This window comes from Amphiura filiformis, chromosome 10 (genome assembly GCF_039555335.1).
Source record: "Amphiura filiformis chromosome 10, Afil_fr2py, whole genome shotgun sequence".
Taxonomy (NCBI): domain Eukaryota; kingdom Metazoa; phylum Echinodermata; class Ophiuroidea; order Amphilepidida; family Amphiuridae; genus Amphiura; species Amphiura filiformis.
In genome coordinates, this window is record NC_092637.1 from 60,900,630 (window position 1) to 60,913,669 (window position 13,040).

Sequence of the window (13,040 nt, forward strand, 5' to 3'; positions counted from 1 at the left end):
ATGTCTCATAAAATACAAGATGCCAGTTATATTCCGGTCTGAAACTATCAGACAATATTTCTAACATTAAGGGAGGTGTAATGAGCGAACCGTGGTTTGGATTCCAGAGGGAGTAAGAGGCACAGCCATCAGAAAATGAATAACTGAGATCGCGCGCCAAATAAACTTACTGCAGACATTTTCCAAGTCTTTAAAAAAATAGGCATAGGTGGGAATCGAACCCGGCACCTTCCAGTTCTGAATCAACGGATAGTATCACTAAGCCAACTTTCTATCTGCACTAAAACCTGTGATATTAATTCTTAATAATGCTTAACGGAAAAAATCAATGCTAATGTACGATGTCACTCAAAATCAAATAGAAATCCCACAACTAAAGTAGCAATCGACAAATCTGCTCATCAAATAATCAATCCAAAAATAAATAAATAAATAAATAAATAAATAAATAAATAAATGTGTCCGTTCTCTCGAGCCCCCAAACGTCATTAAATATATAAAATAAATAAATAAATAAATAAATAAATAAATAAATAAATAAATAAATAAATAAATAAATAAATAAATAAATAAATAAATGAATAAATAAATAATACAAAAAGAAATTATAAATTAGTTTTTCTAGGCCCAACGTTGGAAAAATAAAGCAGCATAAGAAAAGCGACAGACGCACGGTTTCGAACAAGCGATGCCAAGAACAGCAACTTAGAAACCACAACGCCTTAGACCGCTAGGCCATAGAAGCACACAGTTTCTTCGAAGTCAAAGAAATGTATTAACCTTTCACGTTACGCAATATTGGCACATGGCACAGGCACATGTCTGCGGGTAAAGATACTGCATGATAGAAAGGCGCATAAATAATCTAAGGGTCTATCCCTGAAGTTAATGGTCATTGACATGTAACCAATTCTTTGTATACCAGTGTATATACCATTATTACCAGCTACAGTCAACATATAAAAAGAAGTATATTGTTAGGCGTAGACGCAATCATCAATGCGGGAAGTATAAAACCATAGTCGCCACTCGTGCACTTGTTTGAGTCCACGGAAATTCCGAAAACAGCCTTCAACCCTGAAATCAGAGGTCGTTTTTGGGTTGTTACATGCAAATACAAACTAAATATATCATGAAAAACCCCAGCAAGAGGACTACGAGACTTATTCAGAGCCAATCTACATTCTGTTATTTACAAAAGCCGACGATCAAAGTGAAATTATAAAAGGAGCAAGACCAGATATCAACGTTAAATCACGGTAAGCTTAAAATCGCATCGAAAACACCAAGATGCAGTCACAAAATTTATAATATTACTAAATCACCAAAACGAATTGTAACGTAGGTATGCAGAAAAGAGTTGTATTAGCAATAACAAAGTATGTGCAAAAACATTTGTCTTTGGCATGTCGCTTTTTTTGAAATATCACCAAAAATATCAAATTTTGGAAAAACGCCCCAAAATTTAAAACAAACACGAACCTTCCAAAATAAATATATATTAACACTCGACGGCCAAGTCACTACCTGTCGCTGTGATTTGGGGTAACTAGTTGCTTCCCTTCTCCAGATACCTGTACTTGAAGGTCGCTCATACCCCAGCCCTTAATAACATCACAAATTCGCAACAAACTCAAATCGTGAAAAAAATCACCTCCGGGCAGATTTGTGGCTATTTCTCCATTTACGATCCTGCCCAAAAGTGTCTCCTTTTGACTAGACACGTCACATATATTCTTGAAAGGGCACTCTATTCACGTGATTCACAAAAATATAACCCATTTTGGTGGTTTGCGAGTGAAGACTGTCCGCACTAATGACTGATTACGTAACTGTTATAAATAATTTATTAGGGTTTTAATTGCCATCGCCTCGATCCATTAGCTGCGATTAGTGCATAATAGGAAAGTACTTGCAAAAACAGTCCGGTGAGTTCAATGAACTACGCCCTGAAACCGACGGAGTTTTAGCTCTCCATACACAGATGAACAAATACAATAGAAGAAGGCCAACACATAATGTGATGCGATCAAGAAAAATCAGTATCGGAAATATTGATTTTGAGATATATAGCCAAACAAAGTAAGTATTATTTTACTTTTGTTTCCTCTTGTTTTGGAAACTCTTTAATTGCTCATATCTTTGGAACTAGTTGCCCAACTTCAATGGGGTTTTCTGCAAAATGCAGTTTTGTAAATGTATTTTACTACCGTATAAGAAAGTCAAAATTTAACATTTCCAAGTTCCGACTGATTTTGCTTGATCGCATCACACAAGTGAAATTTGTTTAAGGTCGATTTTACGTAATGATATTCATTTATTTTACCTCCATAATACAGCTAACATACTCGAAGACCCGAATGACTATCAGCATTACTACTCTATTGGCCTACGTTACACACAAACTGAAGCAAGGTTTCAGTGGGTAGATGGTACAACGGTATGTAAGCTTTCATTTCTCAGTTTACATGAAATCTTTGCATGTTGTGGCCATTGGAGGATTAAGTTGCTCAAGCCATCAGTGGGATAAACTCCTTTCCGTAGAGGATAAAAGTCCCCCGTACAACTGCACGGTGACCAAAAATAGGACTACGGTTAAATCTCCTCGTGGGGATACACAGTAAAAGAATCCCACTATAGGACTAAACTGACTGTATGACTACTTTTCATTACTCCTCACCCTTGTAGGACTACACAATAAAAAACAAAAACAAAGATAAACCTACCATCGGAATTCACGGTAAAACATGGCTCCCAGCAGGACTACATCAAATAACATATCCCCCTGTAGGACTACATATTAAAAATAGATTATTGTCATGTGATTGGTTAAAAGAATATGCTATCCTAGGCCAGGCTGGTTGCCTAGGACATGCCCATTCTTTCAGAGATTGACGGATAGGCCCGAGACCGTAGACGAAGTATGCAAGGCAAGGCCTCAGTCAGGATGGTAATAGAGTTCATAAGAGCAAAGCGGAAGTTACGGTCACGTGAATTGAGCATATATGATATACCTAAGTGACCACGGCCATAACGTTTCTAGTACATTTCGATTTAGACTTATTTTTATGTTCAACCCACGATGCAAAACAAGTCACTTAGGTACATGAACATGATTGTAATGATTTATAGTGGTACCGCACAACAGTTATATAGAACATGAGTGTAACTATGTCTATATCTTCATGATCTTCAAGATACGTTGATCACGGTCTGATGTGGGGGTCTGATTCTTTCAAGCATATGATATCTCAATTATCACCGTCATATCCCATCAATTTATTATTTATTAATAATATAATTTTAAATGGTATGTTGACAAATGTGTTTTTATGTCTAAGTATTACAACACGGGAATAATCTTATGTAGGAAACAAAATGGCGGGAAGGACTGATCAATGTCATTTGAGCTCATATATAGATATGATATACCACTTATGGACGCGTGAATTTGCGTAACTTTGAGTGACAGACAATTTCCGATAGTATAATAAGTTTCTTGCCTCAGTGCGTAGCTCTATATAATAGCACTTGGTTGAATTTAGGAGCAAGCTTTTATTTATTCTTACCAACTCTTTTCCTCCAAATGATCGCCTTTAATTATCCTTATATTTGCGGTATTATCATTCAATTGATATCATATGGGCACGTCCAGTGTTTTTTTTTTTAGAATTCAAAGTCCGTGACGATGATTTTCGAAGTTACGCCTAATCCTAAGCTTCAATTCTTGTTTTCACTTTATTGCATAATGCTTACAACTTGTAAAGTATCTTCACCCGTTTTTTAACACGTTGGGAGTGTACTTCTCTACTGATTCGGTTATTTTTGTCCACAATTTATCTTCTTGCTTGTTTTGTTTTTACCGGCTCGGTTGACTCGGTGTTGACGTCGCCAAAACAAAATCAGTCTCTTCTACAGTCTTAATGTCACACTTGGAAATGACGTATTGCAAACAGTGATATTATTCAATCAAGGAGAGGAGATTTAAATAACTGTGCTCCAGGAATAGTAAAGCAAATGCACTACGCCCGGGGAATAGTTCAGTTTTGACGTATTTCTTAACAAGAGGGGCATAGTTAATTCAATGACCGCACTTTTAACCAATCAGATGGCAGGAATCTATATAATAAGGTATATAAAGTAAATTATTTCAAGGTTACGAGAAGAAGAAGAAGAAGAAGAGGAAGACATTGCTGGGAAACAATAGTCCATCCGCGAATTTAGAGAATAAACGGGGTCATTTGGTACCTTTGCGGGGAGAGATTTTTTAAAATAGAAATTCGCTCAAAACTCTTTAAATAAAGGGATCTTTTGGTAACAAAAAGGTGTCATTGGGAAAGAGGGGGTAGAAAAAAGTGCGCCAATGTGGCAGCACATCCCCTCACCAAATGTCCTTAACTCATCTTGTGTTTTATTCTTCTGCAGCTCGATTTTACCGCTTGGACATCGGGGGAACCTAACAATATGAATGTTGGTGATGACTGTGCAGGCTTGTGGCCTTCGAGAGATGGATCATGGAACGACTACCCATGTTGGGTATTAGCTTCTTATATATGTGAAAAACCAATAGGTATGTTACCTCTATGCCTAATGATTCATTCCTCATTAAGAATGTATACTACATCGCTGAGCGATAGCGATTAGTTTTTAGCCAATGACGTAGACGCTTTTTGTTGCGTTAGGAAGAGAGTCTCATTAGTCAAATACCAATAGCTCGTCACTTAGCGATCACGGTTGTTTGATGTGATCAATAATGTTTCTAACAAAACATTGCATAATTTTCAATGCTAAAATACCAACAGCTATCACATTAATATACACATATATTTTTTAGCTAGCAAATCAACATAATAATAATAATAAGTCAAGCAAAGCATTTTTTTCCATTTTTTTCAAAACTTGTAAATATGACTTTATAGGCAGTTTATTTTAGTAGGCTATTGATATGTACCTTTGCTTGTTTATAGTCGCCATATGTACATTCCTAAATGTGTTGTAATACATTTTGTTAACATTGTACGAGACAAAAAGGCGTTTTGTTAAAAAATAATTATTTTTCAACCATACAGTGGTAAAACATGTTTTTGTTTGTTTGTGTAGAACTTACTAGGGCAACTGAGACAATAACGCATGTACCACATGAACATGATGAACCAGACACCACTGATACTTTAGGAGATGGACCGGACATCATTGATACTCCAGAAGAAGATGGTAAATCAAAGTAGTACAGCCCTTAATTATAGATATTATAAACTCAAGTTTATTAAAATAAACGTGCGCTGCCTTTGAAGCTTGCAAACAAGATGTCTGGCATGTAACCAGAGTGGCATTGTTACGTATTCATGTAGTTTCAATAGCAAGATGGCAACAGCAATTCTTCTACTTCAAATATGTGTTTTCGCAAACTTTATACATTTGTTTAGAGCAAATCCTCTTCATCACGTGTCCGTAGAAGCTTTCTTAAAATTTTAAAAATCAGAATCACCCAACGATCGGACTTATTGAAGGAAGCTGTTAAAGTAAAATTCTTAACAAAGATTCAAAATACTTTGTGTGTAGATAAGAATCGCCTCGGCATCTGACCTTATTTGCTATATGGCTAATTGGCTATATGGGTAGGGGCATGCTTTGTGAACAGAATTGTCTCTAGTGACACAGTCGGTTCTCTACATAACCGTGACAATATTATCAGTCGTGACGACTGTGTATCGTTTTCTACAAAGTTCGTTCTTCTGTCAATCACTAAAATTCTTACATATTTTGACCTGATCTAGACATAACGAGACCACTACCATGACCAACCGTGACCAGTTTGTCAAATGTAACAGAGGGGCTAGGTCAAAAACTATCATGATCTACAAAATGCCATTTCTCCCACAAAATACATAGCACAACACCACTTGCACATATGCATTGACATTAGCCAGTGCCTATGGGATCATCACATATTTGAGGTCAAACGTCATCGAAGGGTGACTTCCTGTCTACGACTGAATATCTTCAAAATACCTCTTCTGCCACAAAAAAACTTAGCACAGTAACGCCACTTGAATATAGGTTGAAATTAGCCATTATGTACCGGTGCTCATAGAGTTTTGGTCGAAGGTCATGAAGGGATGACTGAATCTCTTCAAAACGCCTCTTTTGCTATACAAATAACATAGTTTTTACATAATGCATTCACAGTTATGTTGAAATGACTATTCTTCCTTAAATAACAGCACAGTGGCAACAATCACACATTTCCATGACATTATCCAGAGTCTACACGTATAGTACAATTATGATAACGGCACGGCATAAGAGAAACACAGTTATAATAAAGTAGCCTTTTGGAGTTTTTTTTAACACAAAAGTATATTTTTTATTTTACCAGTTCATGGTCGCTGTCCAGATGGCTGGCCCACGTATGATGGACATTGCTACTACGTATCAACGGCAATTGAATCATTTTCTCAGGTAACAAGATTATGTAAATCTATGGGCGCCGAATTGACAAGTATCCGTGATGCTGACGAAAATAACTTCGTTTTACGTAAGTATATCTTCTTGTCAAACTTTGGGTTAACTATGCATAACTCAACTGTTGGTTACACAAAAATACAAACAAGCAAACAAACAAACAACCAAAATTCCACTACAGTATCTCGTCTTTATTTGTTGATTTGTACATTATAGCTATAAATAGCTGAGAAAATACATGGTGTCCCAGAAAAAATTACCGGGCGAATAAATTTGGACGTAATTTGGAAACCAAACATCTAAACATCAGCGTGTAGCCCATCTTATTCTGCATCTGATACGTCAATTTTACTGGAATCAGTTGACTGATTACGAAGAAATGAGCGAATACATAACGCATGGGTCAATTCACTTCATTCCCAGTTTGAAAAAAGATCATTCAACAAAATGCGCACTAGTTAACTGTCAATGGGCTTCATATTTTGTTCTGTGAAATCGCTTTCATTCTTTTTAAACAATCGGTTTCTTGTAAAACATTTGATTAGGTTTTGTTCAAATTTGAAAACCTGCACGATATTGAAAATGAAAACTTGGTAAGATGGTGCTCGGTACTTAATTTGTAAATATATTTTTTCGTTATATTTAAATCTTTTAAAACTTCAACATAAATGTTGCATGGTATCAATAATCACACGTTTAAGCTGTAAGCACTTGATCATAATGTCATTCTTGGCTCAAATGTTCTTTGGAAAGTTAAAATATAACATATCTGCACAGCATAAAGAATTAAAGTTGGAAAGCTTCCAATTGCAGAAGCCAAAGTTTTCTCGGACATAACCCCGTCGGATTATAAAATAGATAATGTGGACTAAAGTTTGATGAGATATACAAACTTTAGGAACCGGTGAGCGAGTATGAAAAAAGCGCCTGTTGATCAAACTTGGAATGAACTGCATTGATGCACGCATTATGTAATCGTTCGTTTCTTCGCAACCAGTCAACCGAATTAAATAAAATTTTCGTATGTGATGCACAACAAAATAGGCTATGCGCTACATTTTAAATATTTTGATTTTGATGTCTATTTCTCGACTTACGTTCAATTTGATTCGCTCGGTAATTTTTTCTGGGACACCCTGTACGTTTTACTACTAAGATAGGTAACAATCAAATTTAATACAATATATTTTATTAATCAGATATTTCGAAAATAATAGTGTATGTTATGCCAGGTGGTGACCAAGTACTATAGCTCATTTGGCTATATACGTCGAGGCAGTAGCGTCCCCATGTGATACACGCGCGATCAAAGGCGGTGCATCTGTATATAGCGCGCGATGCGGTGCGAAGTGATTGCTCCCAACAGACACACCGCCTTTGATTGCGCGTGCATCACACGTGTACGGAACTATCTCGAGGAGGCCAAATGGACTATGGAGGGATGAGTGTCTGTCTCAATATCCCATTGTTTTTCTTCCAAAGGAAATGGCCGAGTCCCGGATACGACCCATGGGTTTTGTGTATGAAATTTGTTCATCTAAATAGTGTAATAGAATTCAATGCACAAATGTTTTTTTTTTATGTAGATTTTAATTTATGGGTGCCCTTTATGAATGTAAAGTTAAACGCTAAGATTCTCGGCCAATTTCATGCACGGCTTCCGGTAGATACAGCTTCCAAGAGAAGCCGGCTGAAAACTGCATAGAGAGTTTTTTGTTTTTAATTCATACCCGTCTAACAAGGAGACAACTCCGTCGGGTTTTTTGGACGCATACCTCGACAGATTATTAAATTTCTTCGGTGCCAAGATATTGCTGATTTACATACTTATATCACCTGGACAGTACTTTATAACATATAAATATTCATTCTGTTATGTTAGTGGCATGCCCTTTATAAATTACATATCTCGTTGTCGGAATGATTCACTGAAGAAAAATGTTTAAAAAAAATAAGGCAGTTAACTTTTGTTTATCTGTCTTATTTACAGAACAAATGCAAGCAAATGGGATCACAACGATGTGGATCGGACTACATGATATTACTACTGAAGGCAACTTTGAATGGATCGATGGGACCCCTGTAAGTGGCAACAAAACCATAGCATTAACTCAATTAAGCTCGTAGAGCGACTCCAAAGGAATAACGAGCATGAAGAGTGAGCGATCAAAGAGTACCTTCGATCCAGGCACTATACAAGTTGTATCAAAATAATAAGTTTTCTTAGACTTCTGATGCTGATTGGATGTCCTGTTCATGTTTTTATTTATAGAAATTTAACATTGGACCCTCTTTAAATGATCAGAAGTTATAGTTTTATGACCCTTTATAAATCTACAAAATCGGGTATTCTAATAATGACACATTACAATGATCGCTAATAACTTTCGTTATTTTCTTCTCTTGAAAGTACAACTTTACTGATTGGATACACCAATCGACCGGTACTTCTGAGCCAAACAGCTGGAGAGGGGGCGAAGAAGATTGCGTTGACATGAAGAGAGGAGGCTTACACGATATTGCCAGTGGGTCATGGAACGACGAAGACTGCTCTGGTCGCTTCCGATACATGTGTAAAGCAGGTACACCATGGATACCAAAATGTCCCTCTCTGTCATAACACTGTTCTTTGCTATGATACTAAAATACTCGTTCATGAATGGAATGGCCTTTGAAGGCTTTAATGTATGGAACTGCAAGCTGTATCAAAATGATTGTTCTCCGACTGTTTTTAATTAATTTTCGTGAGATCATTTTAGCTCATAGTGGTACATGACGTAATAATTTAGAAGTTATTTAAATCTGTGATCAAATCATTCTCGGGATCATTCTACAAAAAGTGAAAGATCTTTCTATTGTTTAATTTGTATACCACGGTGAAATCGGTACAGTATGAAAGTTATTATCATTAACGGAATTGCTAGTCAACTAATAAATACTGCCAAGTCTAACAACATCTAACAAAGAAAACCACTGCGCATGCATCCCACGTGATCATGGTGATGCTATGACGCAATCACACTAAGGTTGTGTTCACATTACACAATCACCCTAAGGTTGTGTTTACATTCCTTTTTCGTTTCTTCTTTCCCTTCCGATACCAAAAAACCACTGGGTTAAGGTAGCTCTATCTGTCTGGTGCTAGACCTTTGATGCGATGACACGAGTTCGAGCATTGGTGCCTATAGTTTGCTCTCGTTGAAATTCTCTTGAGCGGAGAACTTACTGCTAATTGCCCCGGTCCAACCCGATAATAGTTTTGTGGGTTTGCATAATGCACTGTAAATCTATCACTGATTTTTTTAATTTTTTTATACAGACTTGACATTTAGTATGGAATATTTATTTTACGAAGAACCAAGATTAACCTGAATAGTCTGCATAAACCGCACGGGTTAAATATTTTATTGGGGTATGTCGGGAGATGAATTCAAATAATGTTTGATAGAAAATGTGCTTTCCATGAGTTTACATTATGCCACTTCGAAATAATCCATACTTAATGTCAAGCCGGTAATATGAAGAAGTGGTCTATGTAATGCTTCGCCCTATCTAGGACATTGTAAGGTGCAATTAATATACGCGGGGATAAAAAATAATGAAAAAATTAGGTAAATGGTGCCTCTGTACTCCGATCTTTAAGAACAACGTATTTATTTGCAATTCTAGGTCTCCTCATTGTTTTATTTCCAATGCAGAAATTCCAACGTGCCTTGAAGGATGGAGAGAGTTCAACAATACATGTTATTTATTTGAGCACACTGTCGATTACGTTTCTTACGTGAACGCTAAGAGAAAATGCGACCATCTAGACGCGCAGCTGGCTGTCATACACAGTCAAGAGGAACAAGACTTTTTAGCAGGTATGTTTGCATAACGCGCAATGAAGTGCGTTGCGTCATTACGGTGTATACCTTTTTTCACGGACGCCAGCGATCAATTGACAATTGATTCAGCATTCGACTTCCAAACGGAACATGCCGCACCGGCAGGAGCGATCAAATATTAACAATCAAAAAGCATAACCTTTTTTTCAGGGAAAAAGATCTATACGTCAATAGTCATGATGGGCCACTATTAAAATATTGCTTGCCTATTTTCTATGGCCCTCTAGAGGATATTAAAAGCAAGTGTGGGGCTTGTTGGCTCTACAGGCCTCTTAATATGCAGTGCCTGAGACGAAATTTGAGTGCCTGAGACGAAAAGGCCAATTAAAAGAGCACATAATTACGGGCATTGGCCTAAGAATCAGCTTGATGTCAGCCTTTTCTTTGATTCTCAAATAGGCCACCGTGCTCGCTCATCTTTAATTCAAGGGACTCAATCTTTGAAGTGAAAAAGTTATTTTTGTCGAGGCCAGGGTAAAGTAATAATATTCGTCTGTTCTACCACCATAATGCAGGTAACATACACGTAGACCCAAATGACAACTGGCATTACTACTATATTGGCCTGCATGACACAGAAATTGAAGGACAGTTTGAATGGGTAGATGGTACCCCGGTATGTAGTATTTTAATTCGCTGTAGAAGTAGTAATGTAACCGAAGGAGTAATGATGTAACAGGATTAATTACCATAGCAATGGGTTTACACTATATTTGAATGTATTGCCCAACACAATATGCAGGATGTATTTCTATGGCGCTCCACAAAACATGACAACATATATTTTTTTACAAAAGCAAATCAAGCAAATACACAAAGCAACAATTAAAGTAAAACTACAAAAACAAACAGCAATACTAAGCTGGATAAAGATGAGATTTGAACATGCGCTGGAACCCAGACACCGACTCTACCTATGGCAAATGAAGTTTCCCTAGCTTTTCTAAAAGATTGAAGAACCCAAAGGCGGTGAGATCAGATGAGGAGCGGAGCCAAGATCTCAGACAAAGCGCAGCACCACTATTCAAGAGATGAATAAAATCAAATGCATTAATTTGAAACGAACCTTTTGTTTAACTGGAAGCCAGTGAAGCTCGTCAAGCAAGCTAGCAGAGGAATAGTCCCGTCCACAACTAAATACAAGCCGCGCAGCTTTGTTTTGGAGGCGCTGCAAGAGTGTTACGGTAATGTTTAATTATGTTATATCACTACTTCTACGGTCAATTGTTTGCAGGATCAGGCCGCAATTAAATGACTTGATATATATACATGTACATAAGAACACGACGTCATAAAAAAAATATAAAAAAATTATGATATTGTACAGCCTCTGGCCGGCATCAGCAAGTTTAGTACGTCGACCTAAAATAGTCTTGTCTGTGTTTTATTCAATAAACAGCTCGATTTCAGTGTCTGGAATCCTGGGGAGCCTAACAATGCTGCTGGTCATGTTGGTGAAGATTGTGTAGGACTATGGCCTTGGAGAGGTGGAACATGGAATGACGTCCCCTGCAGTAAATTATGTTCCTACATATGTGAAAAACCTTTTGGTATGTTACCTTTATGCACTATAACCACAACCTCATGTATATGGTCAATTCCAGCGAAAGCGGGACAAAATTCTCTCTATGTTAACTTTCCACTTTAAAATGTCATTAATAAAGGAAATCACGTTATTGATGGAGCATATCATGTCACGTCCAATGTGCTCTCTTTGTGCATATAGGCCTTTACTAGCAAGTCATACCAGGGAACAAGTTATGATGGCTTAAATGAATTGGCGTTACCCACGAATTCAAAGATAAATCACCATATATGTCATTAAATGTCCTTCAATCAAAATGAAATTATTACCGTTAGAAAGACGTTTGCATGATCTCTCATCATATGTAAAACGATTGAATTCCACCAAAGTTTGTGGACTCTAGAGGCCATTATGTCAATTTGGCTAATAATTTTGTTACCCGCGTATCAAAAATAAAATGATCGTTCTGAAAATGTTAAGTGAATATGCCATAAATGACTATATCATGAAACGAACTTTCGTTCTATAATTCTGAGGTCCAAGTGATTATTTTATGCAAATACGTTTTACCCATAAAATTCCATAAAATCAAATTTGACGTTACCCACGTATCAACTGTTACCCACGAGTCCAGCAAATATAATTGCCATAACTTAAATTAACATTTAATGACTTTGGACACTGAATTTAGTTTGACAAGCGCTTAAAATTGTAAATCGTAAAAATACGTTCACCGCTTTAAAAAATAGTCTATGACGGTTTAAACTTTTGTTACCCACGAATCCCGAATAGATGCTAACCTTGAAAAACAAGAAGATTGTTTATTTTAAGTTGAAATCAGCACATATTCAAGCCATGGGTATGCTATAATTTTTACAGTACTTACAGTTTATGCACCTAAGAAACGCAAACCCCAAACGGTACTATAGTACTTATAGCTTTACCCACGGATTCGACGTTACCCACGAATCCAAGGATTTACTCGTAAATTATATGTTTCTTATGCATATTAACATTTTGAAAACATGCGAAATAGGTTCCAAAACAGTCCTGTTTAATAGCGTCCTCTTGAAGGTATACTGAAGCTGTATCATGAAGTTTTCATTGATTATCCTAAATTACCATTTTTTGGGTAAATGCAATTAGTTAGAGAAACGGGAATC

The 13,040-nt window shown here is 36.7% G+C and overlaps 1 protein-coding gene across 1 annotated transcript in view; it reads left to right on the forward strand.

The window, feature by feature from the left end:
- LOC140163108 (macrophage mannose receptor 1-like) overlaps positions 1 to 13,040 on the forward strand; it is a 33,982-nt gene that overhangs the window by 11,987 nt on the left and 8,955 nt on the right. Inside the window, exons 7-15 of the mRNA XM_072186484.1 lie at positions 2,340 to 2,440; positions 4,426 to 4,570; positions 5,101 to 5,214; positions 6,380 to 6,538; positions 8,456 to 8,547; positions 8,876 to 9,047; positions 10,164 to 10,328; positions 10,868 to 10,968; positions 11,752 to 11,902. Of these exons, the coding sequence (XP_072042585.1) occupies positions 2,340 to 2,440; positions 4,426 to 4,570; positions 5,101 to 5,214; positions 6,380 to 6,538; positions 8,456 to 8,547; positions 8,876 to 9,047; positions 10,164 to 10,328; positions 10,868 to 10,968; positions 11,752 to 11,902 (1,200 nt within the window). The remainder of the gene's footprint in view (positions 1 to 2,339; positions 2,441 to 4,425; positions 4,571 to 5,100; positions 5,215 to 6,379; positions 6,539 to 8,455; positions 8,548 to 8,875; positions 9,048 to 10,163; positions 10,329 to 10,867; positions 10,969 to 11,751; positions 11,903 to 13,040) is intronic.